Consider the following 23,070-nt stretch of genomic DNA (forward strand, 5'->3'; position numbering starts at 1 on the left):
TTGTTTTATGTTGCTACAGCAACCTGAAGAAACGTACGCTTGCTTCCGCTTCAAAATGTCAAATCTTTATTGACAAGCACAAACAGCCTGGTCTGTCTGAGAGCGCAATATTTGTTTTATTTCAATTATCACTTATGAAGATCTTGAAAATAATTCACTTTAAGTGTTGATTCGAGAAATAATAGGCACACAAAAAATGTATATTATGTAATAATAGCAATAATTTTGTCACCCGTGAAATTTCAATTAATCCATGCACAAAATCAAGGGCGTAGATTTGGTCTGAACATTGGTAGGGACGCTATAATAGCATAAACTGCATGTACACATTTTGGTCGGGATGGGATATTAATAAGATCAAACAGACTGGGTGAACAGGGGTCTGGGCAATATTTCACACGAATTGAGCCTAATTAATTGATATGCTAAATCAGGCGTGCTCATTCAGTTGATCACGATCTACCAGTTGATCGCATTTCTTGAGTGGGTAGCTCGTGGTACTCCCAATTAAATAAAAAATAAATAAATAAAAAAAACTTTAACAAAAGTCACAAAAGTGAGTAGACCCCTCACATTTCTGGAGATATTTAAGTATATCTTTTCATGAGACAACACTGACAAAATGACACGTTGACACAATGAAAAGTAGTCCGTGTGCAGCTTATATTATAGAGTTAATTTATTTTCCCCTCAAAATAACTCAAAATATAGCTATTCATATCTAAACCCCTGGCAACAAAAGTGGGTATACCCCATAGAAACTACGTACATCCTTAAATACGCAAATTGAATACTGCTTGTCATTTTCCCTCCAAAATGGTATGTGACTCGTTACCAGTACTTACTCTGAATAAATTGAAGAAACTACCAGCCGTGTCGAGTCGACTCTCTGCTCTGTTGATTTGTCATCCAAAACTTGGGGTGCGTTCAGGTTCGAGAATAGCACACGTACTTCTGACTCCAAGCTGTTTGTCCCTGCTCATTCAATTAGACAATGCTTTCCAAAATTTGGTAACGTTTCTGTGTTTGCTACACCTGATGCTAGCCTCGTTCCCATCTCCCACTGTCAGCCAGCAATAATTCTGCTTCCATCTTGAGGACGGCAGACGCTTTGAGGGTGACGTGAATTGTCGGGAAACCAGCCTACCTGCATGCAGCCCCTCGAGAGATGCGATGGAAGTGATTGTGATTGGCTGAGGGTTAGAGTCATGTGTCGTGGTAAGCCAATCAGAGCCGGTGATTTCACAAGCAAACCGGAACAGCGCGTGCGGCAAATACACACACGCAAAACAGATGCACAGGGTCGGGATGGCAGAGCATTCAGAAGAAAAATTGTCCCTTAAGAGGTGGAGATATAGACACTATTTCAAGTTTGTCGAAATTAAAGGTAAGAACCTGCATGTAATGTGTAATTTATGTCCCGGGGCAAAGCTTTTGTCGACATCTGTGGTAAGCAATTCAAATCTGCTGAAGCACCTAACAAGTTAACTACCAGTCTGTTCTTCTCTATTCCACTGACTCGAATACTGCTCAGAAAATGTCAAATTCTTTGACATACAACAAGTTCTTTTTAAAGTAACGGAAATAGTTACTTTCCCTGGTAACTAGTTACTTTTACTATAGAGTAATTCAGTTACCAACTCAGTTACTTTTTGGAAGAAGTAGTGAGTAATGTAACTAATTACTTTTTTAAAGTAACGTGCCCAACACTGCTCGTTACAGGAGTGCCGTCAGCATTGCTGCAGAGATTGTAGAGGTGGGGGGTCATTCCCACCACCATACTTGACTGTAAGCATGACACACTGATCATTGTACTCCTCACCTGGTCACCGCCACACATGCTTGAGACCATTGGAACCAAACAAATGAATCTTCGTCTCATCAGACCATAGGACATGGTTCCAGTAATCCATGTGCTTTGTTCACATGTCTTCAGCAAACTGTTTGCGGACTTTCTTGTGTACCGTCTTCAGAAGAGGCTTCCTCCTGGGGTGACAGCCATGCACACCAATTTGATGTAGAGTGTGGCGTATGGTCTGAGCACTAACAGGCTGACCCCCCCACTTCTTCAATCTCTGCAGCAATGCTGACGGCACTCCTGTAACGAGTCACATGACATTTTGGATGGAAAATGACAAGCAGTACGCAATTTGGACATTTAGGGATGTACATAGTTCGATGCGGTGTACTGACTTTTGTTGCCAGGGGTTTAGATATAAATGGCTATATTTTGAGTTATTTTGAGGGGAAAATAAATTAACTCTATTATATACTAGTAAGCTGCACACAGACTACTTTTCTTTGTGTCAAAGTGTCATTTTGTCAGTGTTGTCCCATGAAAAGATATTCTTAAATATCTGCAGAAATGCGAGGGGTGTACTCACTTATGTGATACACTGTACTTTTGCTTAAATATTTATTTTGCACCTGTATCTGTACTTTTACTCATGAAAAAAAATGGAGTACTTCATCCACCACTGTGGAAATTGCTGTTTGAGAACGCACAGTCTTGATAACTGAAGGCAGGACGTTCCCTTTAAACAGGCTGAAAAGCCGAGAGCGCCGATGCGGCAGCGATGACAGGTTGACGTCATCGACATTGACGCAGAGCACAGCAGCAGCAACAGCAACAGCAACAGCAGCAGCAGCAGCATCCGAGCTAACAACAGCTGTGATCCCCTCGCCTGCCGCCCTGCCCACCAAGACATCAACACCTTTCCAATCCAAGCATCCTCCCCCGGAAATTCACGGTGAGAACGACAGCGAAAATCGTGACGACGCCGTACGTGTCTCTGTGTTTTGAACGGTCAAAACGGCGTTGGCCTCCATTTTTTGGGTTAGCCGCAGTCGTTTCCTTGTGCTTGTGTTTTGGTTGCGGCCGCTGAGCTCAACGACCGCGTTGTAGCGGGCAGTCCTTTGTAAAACAGACACCGGTTTTGTGAACGTGTCAGGGACGAATAATGAGTTATTATGCTGAATTGTCGCTGGCGTGATTTCCATCCTCTTAGGAACTGTTCGTGCATTAGCATTCACCTGCTTTGATCAAGATGCATTTTGTTTTGTTGTTTATGTCCACTGGTGACATACAACCGCTAGCAAAAAGTATGGAATCACCAGTCTCGGACGAGCACTCACTCAGACATTTTATCATGTCGAACAAACTCCGATAAAAAGCTTGAAAAAATAAAGAATTACTTCAAAAGGGCAACTCTTTAGCATTCAGAAACACTAAAAGAAATGAAGAAAAACATTGTGGTGGTCAGTAAATGTTACTTTTATAGAGCAAGTGCAGGGAAATATATTAGGGGTGTCAAACGATTAAATTTTTTAATTGAGTTACTTACAGCTTAAAAATTAATTAATCGCAATGAATCGCAATTCAAACCATCTATAAAATATGCCATATTTTTCCGTAAATTATTGTTGGAATGGAAATATCAGACACAAGATGGATATATATACATTCAACATACGGTACATCAGTACTGTATTTGTTTATTATAACAATAAATCAACAAGATGGCATTACCATTATTAACATTCTGTTAAAGCGATCCATGGATAGAAAGACTTGTAGTTCTTAAAATATAAATGTTAGTACAAGTTATAGAAATTTTATATTAAAACCCCTCTTATTGTTTTCGTTTTAATAAAATTTGTAAAATTTTCAATCAAAAAATAAACTAGTAGCCCGCCATTGTTGATGCCAATAATTACTTACACAATGCTCAATTGCTCATGGGTGCTGAAGCCTTTAAAATCAGTCGCACCCAAGCGCCAGCAGAGGGCGACAAAACTCAAACAAAACACAAAACACAACAAGTACACATTTCACTGTGCTGTCATTTTAATGTTTGAGCGGGGCATGTGCGTTAATTGCGTCAAATATTTTAACGTGATTAATTTAAAAAAAATTAATTACCGCCCGTTAACGCGATAATTTTGACAGCCCTAAAATATATATATGGTATCACTCCATTCTGAGGAAAAAAATATGGAAACAATCAAAGAAATAACAAACAAAACACATCTCTAGTATTTAGTAGCCCCACCTCTGGCTTTTATGACTGCTTGCAATCTCTGAGACATGGACTTGATGAGAATTCTTCATCAATTTGGTGCCAACTCTCGTTGATTACAGTTGCCAGATCATCCTTGCAGGTCGGAGCCTTGGTGTGGACCATTTTTTTCAATTTCCACCACAGGTTTTCAATAGGGTTGAGATCTGGGCTATTTTCAGGCCATGACATTGACTGGATGAGTCTTTCTCCAAGGGATGCTTTAACAGTTTTAGCTCTGTGGCATGATGCATTGTCATTTTGGAAAATGACAAACTTATTTTCAATTGAATGTATAACTAAGCCTGTCGCAATATGCAATAATTCCATTTATCGCATGATAAATAAAAATGAAGGCGGTAATTTTTTCGCTGCGATTTATCGCCTCGAGTGCACGTGCGTGTGCACGTGCGGCAGACATGCTGTTAAAAGTTCGGATTTCTTGTTACCAACTGCACAAAAGGCATCTTCGTTCCAGGTCCGGCAAAAAATAGCGCCGGAGCCAAACCTTCCCATTATATCCTATTGTTCAACGTATACCGGCCGCGTCAGTGCTCCGGATTGACTGCGGACCATCTCCGGCGTGCCTGTGTTGTTGACATGTGGGCGCTCCCGTCAGGGGTGACATTTCACGCGGGGCGGCTACAACACCGGATATTTGAGGGGCAAATTAAGATCGCTGTGCTTCAAACTCGTCCTGTTTATGAAAGTCAATTGTCATATGCTGGTGTTGTGCAGTAATGAGCAGACGTGCGTTCTGTGGCGTTTGCTAACTTTTTTAATGCGCGCACACACTAGATATCATGAAATAGCAAACTAGATGTGCTACGTCCTATGTCATTGGCTACGTGAGCCCAGAGTGATTTAATTTTTCAATTTTTTTTCAATTTAATTTTTGCTCGTTTGCAAAAAAAAAAAAAACGTAACATAAAATACAGTAGTTATTTATTTATTTTTTTTTTCAGAGCATTAAATGTATTGAATCGAATCCAAAATCGTGTCCCCCGTATCGAAAATCGTACCGAACCGTGACTTAACTGTATCGCTGCATCCCTATGGAACACCATTGCAGAAGCTATGAGGGGAAAAGTTATCATTTGCCTAAATGCTTAAGTTATTAACTGCAATTGTATTTTTTTTTCCTGAAAAACACATTTTATTTATTCTGTGTTTCTGTGCGGTATTAATATTGTTGTCTTTTACTTAAGAGGCATGGTCTATTGTTTTAAGTTGTGATTTCTTATCGCGTTTAAATGGGTGTACTTGATCTATTAATATATACTGTATTCTCACTGTGTTATTGTAAATTGGTTTAAAAAAATTGGGGGGGGGGCGCAATAATATCGCATATCGCAATCATTTATGAGACAAATTATCGCACACTAAAATTTGTTATCGCGACAGGCCTAGGTATAATAAAGTTGTCTAAAATTCCAATGTAAACTTGTGCATCTATTCAAGATTTAACCACAGCCATCTCCCCAGTGCCTTTGCTTGACATGCAGCCCCATGTCATCACGGGCTTAGGGAATTTTGATGTTTTCTTCAGGCAGTCATCTTTGTAAATCTCACTGGAACAGCACCAAACCAAAGTTCCAGCTTCATTACCTTGTCCAATGCAGATTCTTGACTCTTGACACCTTGTCCAATGCAGATTCTTGACTCTTGACAAGGTGCTGTTAATTACACAAATTAGACAAGCATCACATGATATTTCAAAGGGTGCCAATACTTCTGTTCAGCTCATTTTTGGAGTTTTGTGTAAAATGATTATGATTTAATTTTTTTTTCATTCTCTTTTGTGTTTTTCATTGCAAGCAAAATAAATGAAGATTTTACTGCCAAAGCATTTGGAATTGCAATCATTTTCTGGGATAAATTGAGCATTATCTGACAGAATTGCAGGGGTGCCAATACTTTTGGCCAGAAGTGTATATTCCAGCTTTGAGCATCACCTTACATTTGTGTTTGACCCTCCCCTCGCCCAAAATGCCCCATTTACGCCCGCAAACCTGGCACCGGGGGTGGATTGCTTATTACTTTAATTGTCGGACTATAAGCCGCTACTTTTTTCCTTCATTTTGAATCCTGCGGCTTATAGTCCAGTGCGGCTTATTTGTTGATTTATTTCAGTTAAAATGGAACACTTTATTTGACAGCGGTGTCATAAGACTGTCATAAGACCATCATAATTATGACATGACACTGTCATGGGCATTACTGAATGCTTATGTCATTAATTGTTATCTGACAAATGATGTCACTAACTCCATTTATGTCCAGCTTGAATTTTTACATCCAAAAGTGAGATAATCTGCCAGATAACATTAAATGACATCTGTTATAAGCATTCATAAATGCTCATGACAGTGTCATATCATAATCATCATTGTCTAATGACAGTCTTATGGCGCCACTGTCAAATATAGTGTTACCAAATACCATAACTAGCAATAATGAAATAACTGGAACAGTAAATGAAGAAATGATTAGCACAGAACATGAATTTTGATAGTTATTTGCATCTGTCGCGCTGCAATGCATGCTAGGAGGCATGTTGGACAACAACAGTGTTGACCGCAGGTGGTAGCAGAGGTTGACTGTCTCGCCCAAGGGAGCAGTGATGACCAAATGAAGCTTCTTGAAGAGATGAAACTTTGCAACCAAGTGGTTCAAAGCTTCATGGGGGTTCATTTGGTCTTATGAAAGTCGTTTGATGTTGCTGTCAAATGAAGTATTACCGGTTAATATCTTTTGGTGTTAATATCCCATAATACAGTGAGGACGGCTGCGGCTTATAGTCCGGTGTGGCTTATCTATGAACAAATGCCGTTTTCATGCCAATTTTTGTGGGTGGCGGCTTATAGTCAGGTGCGGCTTATAGTGCGAAAATTAGGGTATCTTAACACTTAAGCACTAAATTAGCACATCATTGTACTATTTTGTTTGACCCTCCCCTCGCCTAATCACGCCCCTTTTACAGCCGCAATCCAGGCCCCCTAGAGGCCTGGGGTGCCGCCGCATCCCCGGGACCCGCCTAAGCTCCGCCCCTGTTCACCAATATTGATGACTTGTAATTTGACTGGGGAGTTAAGACGACTTGAGACATGATAAAGTGTCCTTATTGGGTTATGTGATATATTTACTGCACCTGCAAAGGTAATCCTTCAACGTTGACTAAAGTGAAATCTGGTGAAGTGTGCAGACATGATATTTTATGAACTCCACCAGTGTTGATTTTGGCAGCCCTTTAAATTCTCGTCTTCATCTTTTGAACATAATACTTCTTCGTCTTAGTCATATTTTAGTCATCTCAAAATGTGTGTCTACAAAAACTGAAGGCTAATTTTGTCTAGTTTTAGTCGACGTTTACTAATATTGTTTTTGTCTGAAAATTTAGAAAAAAATGACTCCAAAAATAAATAAATTTGTCACTATTTCAAATGAACATTGACAGACGAGCACATATTGTTGTAGCGTCTGCAAGGACAACACCAACTTGTCGATTGTACACACTCAGCAGGAAAACAGTACTTTATTTTAAATTAATTATAGCTACCTGGACGCCACAAACTGTATGTAAAAATAAGTTGTCTGAGTTTAGAGGACACTCGCCGTTAGCATACGCGAACGTGAATGCTCGGCTAATGCTATGAGTTACATTTAGTGCTTGATGATCATTCAGCAGGGACTTTTAAAGGCTAGAGCAACATTGCATATTCTTGCTGGCCAAGAAATCAAATTTTACCGTGTGTGCAAGCTTGCATGGAGTCTGGAGATGACACACTGTTTAGTCTGGAATGAGGAGGGGGGGGGGTGGCACAGCACGTCATGAGTGACACAACCAGGCACTGCTACATGCAGGCTTAACAGATGAATGCGCCAGATTATTCCACTTACTTGAAGTACGTAAATATTGCGATTTGTTCTTCTTAATATTAAGCCCATACATCTAAAAGAATTGGTCTTTTTTTCACATAAATCAAGAAAAAATTGCTTTCAAATAATGTTTTGAACCATCCCTATTCTTGAATAAAGAACATTTCCGACAAACAAGTTTTTTTAGGATTAAGTATAATAATTTATTGCTTAAAATAAGGCTGTTAAGTTTATTTTCAGCTAGCTATTTTTCTTCAAGAAATCTGAGTGAAATACACTTGAAGTGCTGGCAGATAATTTCACTTATTTCCAATAGATTTACCTTAAAACTGACTAGTTTTAAGGAGGTGTCTTTATGCAGTGTAGTAATGTTTCATACGTCAGGTTTGGCTTACTTTTAAAGGCATTTTTGTGCAACTTAGGTATTTACTTTTAGGTATTTACTTTGTAGGTAATTGTTGCCAAAGGTTTACAATTACACGATGTCCGACAATCTGTCATTATTTAGATGTTGGAATTTACTATTTGTTCACATTTGATGTTAAAAAAAAGAGTAATAAATTCTGTTTTTCCACAGTAATATTTTCTCTTGTGTATACTTTAAAATTTTACACAAATCTTTTAAGAGAATTATCGGCTTGACATTATCGGTTATCGGTTGGAACGAGGAGGTATCGGTTGAAAAATGTACAGTGGGGAAAAAAAGTATTTAGTCAACCACCAATTGTGCAAGTTCTCCTACTTGAAAAGATTAGAGAGGCCCATAATTGTCAACTTGGGTAAACCTCAACCATGAGAGACAGAATGTGGGGAAAAAAAACAAAATCACATTGTCTGATTTTTTAAAAGAATTTATTTCCAAATTAGAGTGGAAAATAAGTATTTGGTCACCTACAAACAAGCAAGCATTTTGGCTGTCAAAGAGGTCTAACTTCTTCTAATGAGGTCTAACGAGGCTCCACTCGTTACCTGTATTAATGGTACCTGTTTTAACGCATTATCGGTATAAAAGACACCTGTCCACAATCTCAGTCAGTCACACTCCAAACTCCACTATGGCCAGGACCAAAGAGCTGTCGAAGGACACCAGAGACAAAATTGTAGACCTGCACCAGGCTGGGAAGACTGAATCTGTAATAGGTAAAACGCTTGGTGTGAAGAAATCAACTTTGGGAGCAATTATAAGAAAATGGAAGACATACAAGACCACTGATAATCTCCCTCGATCTGGAGCTCCATGCAAGATCTCACACCGTGGTGTCAAAATAATAACAAGAACGGTGGACAAAAATCCCAGAACCACACGGGGGGGCCTAGTGAATGACCTACAGAGAGCTGGGACCACAGTAACAAAGGCTACTATCAGTAACACATTGCGCCGCCAGGGACTCAAATCCTGCACTGCCAGATGCGTCCCCCTGCTGAAGCCAGTACACGTCAAGGCCCGTCTGCGGTTCGCTAGAGAGCATTTGTACGATCCAGAAGAGAACTGGGAGAATGTGTTATGGTCAGATGAAACCAAAATAGAACTTTTTGGTAGAAACGCAGGTTCTCGCGTTTGGGGAAGAAAGAATACTGAATTGCATCCGAAGAACACCATACACACTGTGAAGCATGGGGGTGGAAACATCATGCTTTGGGGCTGTTTTTCTGCAAAGGGACCAGGACAACTGATCTATGTAAAGAAAGAATAAATGGGGCCATGTATCGAGAGATTTTGAGTGAAAATCTCCTTCCATCAGCAAGGGCATTGAAGATGAGACGTGACTGGGTCTTTCAGCATGACAATGATACCAAACGCACAGCCAGGGCAACCAAGGAGTGGCTTCGTAAGAAGCATTTCAAGGTCCTGGAGTGGCCTAGCCAGTCTCCAGATCTCAACCCCATAGAAAGTCTGTGGAGGGAGTTGAAAGTCAGTGTTGCCCAACGACAGCCCCAAAACATCACTGCTCTAGAGGAGATCTGCATGGAGGAATGGGCCAAAATACCAGCAACAATGTGTGAAAAGCTTGTGAAGAGTTACAGAAAACGTTTGGCCTCCGTTATTGCCAACAAAGGGTACATAACAAAGTATAGAGATGAACTTTTAGTATTGGACAAATACTTATTTTCCACCATGATTTGCAAATAAATTCTTTAAAAATTAAACAATGTGATTTTCTGTTTTTTCCCTCATTCTGTCTCTCATGGTTGAGGTTTACCCATGTTGACAATTACAGGCCTCTCTAATATTTCTAGTGGGAGAACTTGCACAATTAGTGGTTGACTAAATGCTAATTTGCCCCTCTGTATTATCGTGCATCACTAACAATGATAGCCCTTCTGTTAACGGACTTCAAGGAGTAGGGATAAATTCTAATAGCCGTGTAAAGAGTTTTACTAGTTTCGGTGAGAATGTGAATAGTTTTTTTTTTTTGGTGGTGTTCGTGAACTACATTTCCCCGTAAATGAACATCGAGGTGCCATTTAGCTTAGCAAGGAGAGGCATGAAAGTCATTTTTTGAGTGTCCCAGAGATCGTGAAACTTGGAAAAAAAGTGCATTTATCAAGGTTTTGTCAGTCATGATTGCGTATCCGTCCGCTAAAACAGCCTGATAGCACAGATATAAGTATGCATGTCCCTCCGCTATTGGATACATTGTTGACGTTATCGCGGTGGCGCTCTGAAAAAAGAGCAAGGTTCTATTCATTCAAAATTGGCTGTTCCGTCCAAGACGGGCCATCCAACGCTAACTTTTGCCCAGAAGTCGGATCAAAAATACTGTAACGGGTGAAGGAGAGGAGTCTGTATTACCAACTTTATTGTGGCAACATTAATAAAGAAAAACAATAACAAAATAACAACAGGCTGCCGTGACATGCGACCGCTATCTCTCACGATCTAGCCCGATCTCCCATTCTTCCGACTTGCTTCCCACTACGTCACAGCTCTCCAGTCTGATCGTCTCTTAAGGGAGCAGTGCTTAGTTACGGACATTATAATTAGGGCTGCAGCTATCGATTATTTTAGTAGTCGATTAATCGATTAACTATTTAGTTCCAATAATCGAGTAATCGGATAAGGACCATAAAAAATTAAAATACTTGAGCTGAGCCTCAAACGATATATTTTAAAAAAAAAAAACTTTGTACAGCAAAAAAAAACAGTTGGCTAACTTATAGCAAAAGTCCGCTAGCTTAAATGCTATAAAATGCTAACGTTTTTTTTTTTTTTTTACAATGCTCTTAACAAATGGTTCAGACACATATTCCCACAAAAATGGCTAAATATACCAATAAATTAAATTACGAATGCATAAAAAAAAATGTTAGCTCAAACAAAAACAGCTTATGTTGGTCTTAACAGGGAGCAGATGGATTCAGCCATTTGAAATGAGGTAGACTAGAGAGCCTTGTATCCACCCAGATCAATAAAACTAAATGCAAACTCTTTCAAAACAAACCATTACAACGCCACTTTAATTGAACGAATACACGAAGCAGCCAAATTTAATTCGAATCTTTTTTTTAAATCGAATGCTCAAATTAATCGATTAATCGTTGCAGCACTAATTACAATACACAATGAATAGGTTGCCGATGAACCTTTCGCACGAGGCTGCCGCTAATTTGAAACGGCCTTAAAAAAAAAATCTCATTTGAAAGGTGTGGCGGCTTTTATTTTGGTTTGGCGCAGCGCCACAATCTTTTATATGTAGGGGAAACCCTGATCCATATTTACACCTTTCTATTTTTCTGTTCCACAGTTTTATTCCCCCACCCATTCGGATTCTGCTTTATTATGATTTTCCCCCTCCCCTCCTCTCATGGTCCACCCTGTTTTTTACCACAGAGATAAAAGATAAGATGGCCACCTCCTCCTCCTCCTCCACTCTGGACGAAGACGAGAGTTTGAAGGGCTGTGAAATTTTTGTGCAGAAGCACAACATCCAGCAGATCCTCAAAGAGTGCATTGTGAACCTGTGCATCGCTAAGCCCGAGCGTCCTATGAAGTTCCTGCGGGAGCATTTTGAAAAGCTGGAGAAGGTTGGTGACTAAACTAAAAACCTTGTATATTTTGGAATGTCGGGCTCTGTGTCGTCTCGTGACTCTCATCCATGTACTTTGAGGTTAAATGCTCAGGTTTTCGGCTTAGAAATGTCTAATGTTACTCAGCACTACCTCTTCCTAACTTTACATCATTTATCATGAATAGACGCTGGTTCACTTGAGCTGATTTGAAAAATCGATAAATTCTGTTGAACTATAATAACGATGTAATATTAATGAGAAAACACCCAAAGATACTTAGCACACAATGCACTACCAATGTAAATTAAAGTAAAACTAATTGTTAAAAGAAAAAGATGAGTTATGCGGTGTGATTTTAAAATAGGGAGTCAGTTTCAATGTCTTAAAATGGAAAACGAATGAATAGAAATAATGTTAAATTTAAATGGAAACAAAATTGTCATGATCAAAGCTTAATGTGAAAAGATACGATTAAACTAAAAATATAATTACTTCTTACTAGGGTTGTTCCGATCATGTTTTTTTTGCTTCCGATCCTGATCGTTTTAGTTTGAGTATCTGCCGATCCCGATATTTCCCGATCCGATTGCTTTTTTTTGCTCCCGATTCGATTCCAATTATTCCTGATCATATACATTTTGGCAATGCATTAAGAAAAAAATGAATAAAACTCGGACGAATATATACATTCCACATACTGTACATAAGTGCTGTATTTGTTTATTATGATAATAAATCCTCAAGATGGCATTTACATTATTAACATTCTTTCTGTGAGAGGGATCCACGGATAGAAAGACTTGTGACTTTGTATATTGTGACTAAATATTGCCATCTAGTGTATTTGTTGAGCTTTCAGTAAATGATACTGCATCTATTCAACCCAAATGCATGATGGGAAATGGAACAATGATGTGCGTAGTGCTACCAATATATATATTTTTCTGCTTTGGGAAATAATATAAGGTGTTAAAAAAAATAATTTGCTCCCTTGCTTCCCCACATTGCTTCCCATGATATTTTTAATTGTAGGGAGAGGGATTGTAAGGCTTTAGCTAATCAAAAAAAGGCTCCAAAGGCTGCCAAAATTCACTCTAGTTAGCATAGCATTAAACTATGTGAAATTGCTAACCTGCAAAACTACTGCTGTTAGACCATCTACCACAACAAAGTCAAGCTAGTGTCCCTCATTTGGATCATTGTTTGCATTATGTGCATTAGTGAAATGCAACGCGGTGGCTTCAGAGTGCAAGTCCCTTTATTAAAAAACTGGGAGCTATCCAAGAATGGGTCCATTTCAGGGGTACACTTGCCACGTTTACATGGAGCCAAATATTCCAATTACAATCGGAATATTTGTTCAAACCGAATAAATGTGTTCCATATAAACACCTCATTCGGAATGAACAGGCCCAAACCGAATGGAATTTCATTCCGATTCACAGGGGTGGAATATTCCTTTTCCCAAACCGATTAGAAGTAAAATTATATCATGTAAACAGGGAAGCGGAATGGTGTCTGGTTACGTTCTTTCTGCGCATGCTCCGTACTGACGTGGTGACGTCACTTGGTGACGTAAGTAACGTCACTTGCAACATGGCTTCCAAGCACAGCGCACCTAATTGGAGTCCGGCGGAAAGATTGTGTTTAATTCAAACTTTAAAAGAATTGAATATAATTGCTCGCTTAGACGGGCGTAAAACGAGGAACAGTGAACTATTTAAAAAAGTTCACGAGAGGTTACACGAAGCCGGAATAGACCAGAGCGTTGACCAGATTAGAAACCGGTGGAAAACCGGCTACTACAAGGCAAAAGAGCAAAACAGCAGAAGCGGATACGACCCCACAAACACAACAAGTGGGTTAAAGTTAAAACAGCAGCACTCCGACGATCGATCTCCATGTTTTGCAACGTGACGCTTTGTTTTGATTAATCTTCGCATGTCAGATGGCAATTGTCAAACGTCCTTTCGGAATAAAGGCAGTCACATGTAAACGCTGGATCGGAATAGATGAAGTGACATGTAAACAGCTGATCTGAAATTTCCATTCGGAATGATTTGAATCGGTATGAATAAAAGCATGTAAACGTAGCTACTGACATGAACATGAGCATGAAGTTTTTTTTTTCTTTTTAAAAATTTTTTTTTTTAATAAAGGGACTTGCAATATAGAATGTTTTAGTAGTTTTTGAAAACAAAGGTTGAATCGAATGTTGCATTACCTGAAGCAATACACATGAAAGTTCATAGAAATCAATACAGATTTTTTTCTGCCTTGATCATTTTGCCTATCAATTAATTAGGTTCTTTTTCATGAGAAATGTAGCCCTGACCCCCGTTCACCCAATCCTTTTGGCCTTATTAATGTCCCGTGCCCAGCAAAAAGTGTACATACTTGTTATGCTGTTATATCGTCCCTACCAATGTTGAGACCAAATGTACGCCCTTGGGTGGACAGGTGTGTTTATATGCAGCTAACCACCTCAAACAGGTCAAAAAGTCAGACGCAAAAAGTCCACTTCCACTCTATTCATTCGTTGGACTTTTAAAGGCGACTAACAGGTCTTCGAGGCTCACAATTCTAGTTAATAGACAGGTGTTCAAATACAGTGCCTTGCAAAAGTATTCGGCCCCCTTGAACCTTGCAACCTTTCGCCACATTTCAGGCTTCAAACATAAAGATATAAAATTTTTTGTCAAGAATCAACAACAAGTGGGACACAATCGTGAAGTGGAACAACATTTATTGGATAATTTAAACTTTTTTAACAAATAAAAAACTGAAAAGTGGGGCGTGCAATATTATTCGCCATCCTTGTGTTAATACTTTGTAGTTAATACTTTATACCTTTTGCTCCAATTACAGCTGCAAGCCGCTTGGGGTATATTTCTATCAGTTTTGCACATCGAGAGACTGACATTCTTGCCCATTCTTTCTTGCAAAACAGCTCGAGCTCAGTGAGGTTGGATGGAGAGTGTTTGTGAACAGCAGTCTTCAGCTCTTTCCACAGATTCTCGATTGGATTCAGGTCTGGACTTTGACTTGGCCATTCTAACACCTGGATACGTTTATTTTTTTAACCATTCCATTGTAGATTTGGCTTTATGTTTTGGATCATTGTCCTGTTGGAAGCTAAATCTCCGTCCCAGTCTCAGGTCTTGTGCAGATACCTACAGGTTTTCTTCCAGAATGTTCCTGTATTTGGCTGCATCCAGCTTCCCGTCAATTTTAACCATCTTACCTGTCCCTGCTGAAGAAAAGCAGGCCCAAACCATGATGCTGCCACCACCATGTTTGACAGTGGGGATGGTGTGTTCAGGGTGATGAGCTGTGTTGCTTTTACGCCAAACATATCGTTTTGCATTGTGGCCAAAAAGTTCAATTTTGGTTTCATCTGACCAGAGCACTTCCTTCCACATGTTTGGTGTGTCTCCCAGGTGGCTTGTGGCAAACTTTAAACGAGACTTTTTATGGATATCTTTGAGAAATTGCTTTCTTCTTGCCACTCTTCCATAAAGGCCAGATTTGTGCAGTGTATGACTGATTGTTGTCCTATGGACAGACTCTCCCACCTCAGCTATAGATCCCTGCAGTTCATTCAGAGTGATCATGGGCCTCTTGGCTGCATCTCTGATCAGTTTTCTCCTTGTTTGAGAAGAAAGTTTGGAAGGACGGCCGGGTCTTGGGAGATTTGCAGTGGTCTGATGCTCCTTCCATTTCAATATGATGGCTTGCACAGTGCTCCTTGAGATGTTTAAAGCTTGGGAAATCTTTTTGTATCCAAATCCGGCTTTAAACTTCTCCACAACAGTATCTCGGACCTGCCTGGTGTGTTCCTTGGTTTTCATAATGCTCTCTGCACTTTAAACGGAACCCTGAGACTATCACAGAGCAGGTGCAATTATACGGAGACTTGATTACACACAGGTGCATTCTATTTATCATCATCGGTCATTTAGGACAACATTGAATCATTCAGAGATCCTCACTGAACTTCTGGAGTGAATTTGCTGCACTGAAAGTAAAGGGGCCGAATAATATTGCACGCCCCACTTTTCAGTTTTTTATTTGTTAAAAAAGTTTAAATTATCCAATAAATGTTGTTCCACTTCACGATTGTGTCCCACTTGTTGTTGATTCTTGACAAAAAAATTCAATTTCGTATCTTTATGTTTGAAGCCTGAAATGTGGCGAAAGGTTGCAAGATTCAAGGGGGCCGAATAATTTTGCAAGGCACTGTAGTTATTTGCAGCAGTATAGTACAAATAAATTGTTTAAAAAATCAAACTCTGTGATTTCTGGATTTGTTTTCTTTAGATTGTCTCGGACAGTGGACAAGCACCTATCATGAAAATTTCATACTCGCCCATCATTTCTAAGTGGGAGCACTTGCAAAATCGCAGGGTGTTCAAATACTTATTTTCCTCACTGTTGTTCTCTTTAGTTGTGCCTTTGCTCGTGAGTGCTTCATCAGATGATTATAATCACTCAACAGGCGCCACTGTTATGCTTCACATGCGTCACAATAGCTTCTGGGGTTGTGTGAGTGTCAGATGACTTTGCCTTAAAAGTCATTTACATTAGTTGAAATGTCTTACATTTCAGAAAATGGCTGCATTGTGTTTACTTAAGTAAATAGCTGTGCAAAATCAGGACTACTGTAAGAGCACCCAAATGCTTTGATTTCATGCTGCGGATATGATGCAGGAACCCCTGCTGCTCTTACTGGGATGCTGCATGTGATAGTTCACAAAGCTGACTTTTGTGCTGCCGTTGCCTCAGGAGTAGTCCTCATTTCTTACCGAGTCAGTCCTATGACCCTCTCACAGTCAACTGACTGTGCCCATGTACCTGTGTGATTTTCGTTTTGCCTCGGGCCCTCATTTTTCGCGTTTAATGGGGACCAGAACCTGCCGGGATAAGTGAAACATGAAAAATTTACTGAGGATAGCATGCAAACAATGACAGAAGGGGGGAAAATAAGTAAGTGAACCGTCTGCCTAAAGAGACTTCAAGTGATCCTTTGACTTAAATACATGTAGGCTCTAATAAACCGCAATTGTTCTCTTGAACTAAAATATGTTGTTAGAAACACATAAAATGTTAAATCAATGGCAATATTTTATAATATTTAGTCCATATTTTGACCGTTAGTTGGCGCCATGGTTTGCGGGCTCGCAGTGATGACGTAATTGGTATCTTTCCAAATTTGTAGCATGTTAAACAATTGCTTATTGCAGCCTAAACTCACGAAGTAAAATGCTACGATGTGCTGCTTTTGGATGCAATTTCCAGTCAAATGGAAACAAGGGGAGTGAAGTGAGTGGTGAATAAATGTGCATAAGTGGAAGCTTCTCCCCCTTTTTGGTCCCTGTATGCACATACCCTACCCACCACGCGTTACAACTGGCGCCCGAACATGTTTCCTGGATCCTCAGTCAAGTAAGGGATCCGTCTATTTTCTGGATCCGACGGTCCCACCACGTCTGCAATATTGGTTTCGGATCTGTCCATTTTTTGATTCGTCGGTCCCACAACGGCTTTTCGGATCAGTCTATTTGGTGGAATCGACGGCTGCGACATTGCCATGGGATCTGTCTAATTCCTGTTTCTTCGAGTGAGTAAAAAACGCTGATTTGGATAACTATTGCTATCTTTTATGTTGACTATTCTTCCTGGGAGTTTTCCCCAAATCATACTAAATAATTAAAGCACTATGGCACGCTACAGTGACGACAGTGACTCTGTTGTGGACCTCACAACAATGTTGGGAGTTCGTCAGGGAATGCTTGTTTGCTTACTGCTGAGCTCCCGAGTGAAGACTGGTCAAGGTGGAAATATTTTTTTGTGAATAAATGTGCACAGTCGAAGCTTCTCCCCTTTTTGGTGCTTTTATACACGTATCCTAACTACCACGCGTTACAGTGTACAAGACATGGATTACACAAGGTGTGCTCTTTGGCCTGTACTGTATGTAAAGCACACAACAGCTCTGGATGCTAACAAGCTACATAATTATATTGGGATAAGTTTGAAAACGCAATATGCTTACCTTGAATATCTGCTAATAAAACCGGACAGCATACACTCTCGCAACCGGAGTTCCCAACAGGACTCTCTCGCACAGGGGTCGCGTTAACCGAATATTTCCCGTCGTTGACCGGTTTTTTAAAACGGTGACGGAAAAATCTGAAGTCCATCCGTCATTTTGACAGGGTGCAATTCACACCCCAGACCACAGGGTGGGGAGAGAGCATATTAATTAGCTATTGTCTCTCTTGATGCATGACGTCGTTGGCCTTACTCAGAAAAATGTCAAGGCAACTGAGTGTTTGCCTGGCACGGCCAGACTGTTCTCCCTGTATTTTTCAAACACTGAGAGAAAAGTCTGGGACACAGCCTCGTGAGTAGGTACAAAATCAATCGACAAATCAGATTTGTTTATTTGCGTGACGTGTTCTTCACGAGCAACGTCACTCTTGCGCACCGAAAGTCGTCTCTACAACACGGATGGCGAACGGGAGAGCCGAGAATATGCTCCAATCCGCGGTAAATTCAGTTTTAAATGAGCTAAAACACATCGACACGAGACATTGACAACAGTCTGTCTCGCACTAGCCATGTTGAATAAACTCCGTTCTCCCCGTATGTTTACTTCCGCACGCAGGTCCCTCGTCCTGCCCTCGTCGCTTTGCTAACAGCACGTCTGCCCTTCGCTGATTGGTGCACTTCGCTGTCTGTTTGCCTCTTGTTAAGCTTGTTCGGACAGAATGTTAATTAAAAATGAATGAAAACTAAGTACTATTGAATATATCATTATTATCATTTTAAACATGTAAGTGACGGGTAAAAATAGATTATGACCGGATTTTTATGACACTGTCAGTCAAAATGACAGACAACAAAAAAGTCTAGCGCAACCTCTGCTCTCGCATCACCAGTTTTGCCCAACTTTTGTCTTATCAGGTATTTGCTGCACGCATTTTTCCCTGAAGCTCGTCTTGTGAACGACCGACAGTGCTGTCCTGCTCTTCACTTTTCAGATCTTGTTCAAATCGGAAGGTTAGAACTGATGACATGTTGGGAAAGCTAAGGAGTGACACGCTGGAATTTCGGCCACGGGACCAGTGACGTCACGCACTGCGACGTCACAAGAATGGCGACCTATCACTTAAAATAATTTTACAAACTTTATTAAAACAAAAACATTAAGAGGGGTTTTAATATCAAATTATTATAACTCATACTAACATTTATCTTTTAAGAATTACTTGTCTTAAAAATAGAGGATCCTTTTAAAGAGTAATTGAAACCAATTTTTACCAATCAATTGAAGTCAGGTATGTGCCCAATGATGAGTGGTGTAAAGCTGCCCTTAGTTTCCACTATAAAACACACACCTGGTTAGAATTGTCTTGATGAGAAGCATTGTCTGATGTGCAACATGGCTCGGTCAAAAGAGCTGTCTGAAGACCTGTGATCAAGGATTGTTGATTTGTATGAAGCTGGGAAAGCATACAAACCCATCACTAAAACTCTTGATGTTCATCAATCGACAGTCAGAGAAGTTTTCTACAAATGGAGAGAGTTTGGCACTGTTGCTTCTCTCCCAAGGAGTAGCCGTCCACCAAAAATGATGCCAAGAGTTCAGTGCAGAATACTCAGAGAGGTAAAAAAAAAAAAAAACCTAGAGTGTCTGCTAAAGACCTACAGAAATCACTGGCACAGTCCAATATCTATGTGCAAGCATTAACTAGTACATGTAAAACTATAAACACATTTTTGGCTATAATTTTCAGGCTCTAAGCCGCTACTTTTTTCCTTCATTTTGAATCCTGCGGCTTACAGTCCAGTGCAGTTTATTTGTTGATTTATTTTGGTTAATAGGTAACACATGCCTCCTAGCATACATTGCAGCAGCAAAGATTTAAATAACAATCAAAATTCATTTTCTGTGCCAATTACGTATTTCTACAATTACTGTTCCAGTTGTTTCATTGATTGCTAGTTATGGTATTTGGTAACACTTTGTTTGAGGGCGGCGTCATAAGACTGTCATAATTATGACATGAATTATTATGGACATTACTGAATGCTTATGACAGATGCCATTAAGTGTCATCCGGCAAATCATGTTACTAACTCCATATATGTCCAGCTCGGATCTTTTACATCGATTCAAAAATGAGATAATTTGCTGGATAACACTAAATGACATGGTGTTATAAGCATTCGTTAAGGCTCGTGACAGTATCATGTCATAATTATGATTGTTTAATGACAGTCTTATGGGGCCACTGTCAAATAGAGCGTTACCAAATACCACAACTAGCAATTAATGAAACAACTAGAGCAGTAACTGTATAAATAATTAGAACATAATATGAATTTTGATTGATATTTATATCTGGAGTGCTGCAATGCATACTAGGAGGCATGTTGGACGACAACAGTGTTGACAGCAGGTGGCAGCAGAAGTTGACTGTCTTCCCCCAAGGGAGTAGTGATGGCCAAATGAAGCTTCTTGAAACGATGACGCTTTGCAGCTAATTGGTTCAAAGCTTCATGGTGGTTAATTTGGTCTTATGGTCATAGGCAGAGTTTGACTTTTGGGGCAGTGGGGGCACAACATGTTGATGACCCCGACATGCAGTGTCAGCAATAAAATTAACTTACAAGAATATTTATAATAAGTTGACAATGAGTGTTTTTTGTTTCCTATCATTCTTGAGGGGAATTCTAAATCAGGCTGCTTAGTCAATACTTTTCGCCAAGATCATCATCCATTGAATATGGTACGCCCGCCGCTGGTAGGAGTGGGAACCTCAGGGTACCTCACGATACGATACGATTCGCAATACAGAGGTCACGATAACGATTTTGTCACGATATCACGATACAGTGATTATTGATATATTGGTCAGAAATTTGATAGATGATATTCTACGATGCAACTGTTATTTCAAAATAGAAAAAATATTGTTTAAGTCATTTATTAAACAGTGAAATATTTTCAGTGCAAGATTCCTGTAAAATATAAATCCACTGCAAATTGTGTACCTGCACATATAGAGGAAACAAACCACAACCTCTGATACAGTGCCTTGCAAAAGTATTCGGCCCCCTTGAATCTTGCAACCTTTCGCCACATTTCAGGCTTCAAACATGAAGATATGAAATTTAATTTTTTTGTCAAGAATCTACAACAAGTGGGACACAATCGTGAAGTGGAACAACATTTATTGGATAATTTAAACTTTTTTAACAAATAAAAAACTGAAAAGTGGGGCATGCAATATTATTCGGCCCCTTTACTTTCAGTGCAGCAAACTCACTCCAGAAGTTCAGTGAGGATCTCTGAATGATCCAATGTTGTCCTAAATGACCGGTGATGATAAATAGAATCCACCTGTGTGTAATCAAGTCTCCGTATAAATGCACCTGCTCTGTGATAGTCTCAGGGTTCTGTTTAAAGTGCAGAGAGCATTATGAAAACCAAGGAACACACCAGGCAGGTCCGAGATACTGTTGTGGAGAAGTTTAAAGCCGGATTTGGATACAAAAAGATTTCCCAAGCTTTAAACATCTCAAGGAGCACTGTGCAAGCCATCATATTGAAATGGAAGGAGCATCAGACCACTGCAAATCTACCAAGACCCAGCCGTCCTTCCAAACTTTCTTCTCAAAGAAGGAGAAAACTGATCAGAGATGCAGCCAAGAGGCCCATGATCACTCTGGATGAACTGCAGAGATCTACAGCTGAGGTGGGAGAGTCTGTCCGTAGGACAACAATCAGTCGTACACTGCACAAATCTGGCCTTTATGGAAGAGTGGCAAGAAGAAAGCAATTTCTCAAAGATATCCATAAAAAGTCTTGTTTAAAGTTTCACCTGGGAGACACACCAAACATGTGGAAGAAGGTACTCTGGTCAGATGAAAGCAAAATTGAACTTTTTGGCCACAATGCAAAACCATATGTTTGGCGTAAAAGCAACACAGCTCATCACCCCGAGCACACCATCCCCACTGTCAAACATGGTGGTGGCAGCATCATAGTTTGGGCCTGCTTTTCTTCAGCAGGGACAGGGAAGATGGTTAAAATTGACGGGAAGATGGATGCAGCCAAATACAGGAACATTCTGGAAGAAAACTTGTTGGTATCTGCACAAGACCTGAGACTGGGACGGAGATTTATCTTCCAACAGGACAATGATCCAAAACATAAAGCCAAATCTACAATGGAATGGTTCAAAAATAAACATATCCAGGTGTTAGAAGGCCAAGTCAAAGTCCAGACCTGAATCCAATCGAGAATCTGTGGAAAGAGCTGAAGACTGCTGTTCACAAACACTCTTCATCCAACCTCACTGAGCTCGAGCTGTTTTGCAAGGAAGAATGGGCAAGAATGTCAGTCTCTCGATGTGCAAAACTGATAGAAACATACCCCGAGCGACTTGCAGCTGTAATTGGAGCAAAAGGTGGCGCTACAAAGTATTAACGCAAGGGGTCCGAATAATATTGCACGCCCCACTTTTCAGTTTTTTATTTGTTAAAAAAGTTTAAATTATCCAATAAATTTTGTTCCACTTCACGATTGTGTCCCACTTGTTGTTGATTCTTGACAAAAAATTAAAATTTTATATCTTTATGTTTGAAGCCTGAAATGTGGCGAAAGGTTGCAAGGTTCAAGGGGGCCGAATACTTTTGCAAGGCACTGTATCTCTTGGAGAGATCATGATGAATGGATCCCTTTTTTAAATCTTAAAAAAAAAAAAAAATAACAGTACTGTAGTTGTCAGTCAGCAGTTGAGCTTGGATTGGGGCAATGATAAAATTGGTGGGTCTTTTCTACGCATATGGCCTTTGTTGCCAAAACCATTGGTTTGAGCACTTCCACCATCTGCTTCAGCATTTGAGATGTCGGACTCAGTCAGTCACATTCTTCCTCACCTTAAAAACAACAAAATAAAACAAAAAATATTAGCTACTTAATAGCTTTTGAGTTGAAACCTGATTTTTTTTGTGTTGAAAGTATAGATTGAATTAAAAAATATGAATTGAAAGTATAGAAATTAAAAATACAATAATTACCTACTTTTAATATGTAGGCTACATTAAT

The 23,070-nt window shown here is 39.8% G+C and overlaps 1 protein-coding gene across 1 annotated transcript in view; it reads left to right on the forward strand.

Moving 5' to 3' along the window:
• The first annotated feature begins 2,574 nt into the window (after positions 1-2,574).
• prkar1b (protein kinase, cAMP-dependent, regulatory, type I, beta) overlaps positions 2,575-23,070 on the forward strand; it is a 163,805-nt gene continuing 143,309 nt past the window's right edge. Inside the window, exons 1-2 of the mRNA XM_057860739.1 lie at positions 2,575-2,750; positions 11,770-11,963. Of these exons, the coding sequence (XP_057716722.1) occupies positions 11,784-11,963 (180 nt within the window). The 5' untranslated portion in view covers positions 2,575-2,750; positions 11,770-11,783. The remainder of the gene's footprint in view (positions 2,751-11,769; positions 11,964-23,070) is intronic.

This window comes from Corythoichthys intestinalis, chromosome 16, assembly GCF_030265065.1.
Source record: "Corythoichthys intestinalis isolate RoL2023-P3 chromosome 16, ASM3026506v1, whole genome shotgun sequence".
Classification (NCBI taxonomy): Eukaryota; Metazoa; Chordata; class Actinopteri; order Syngnathiformes; family Syngnathidae; genus Corythoichthys; species Corythoichthys intestinalis.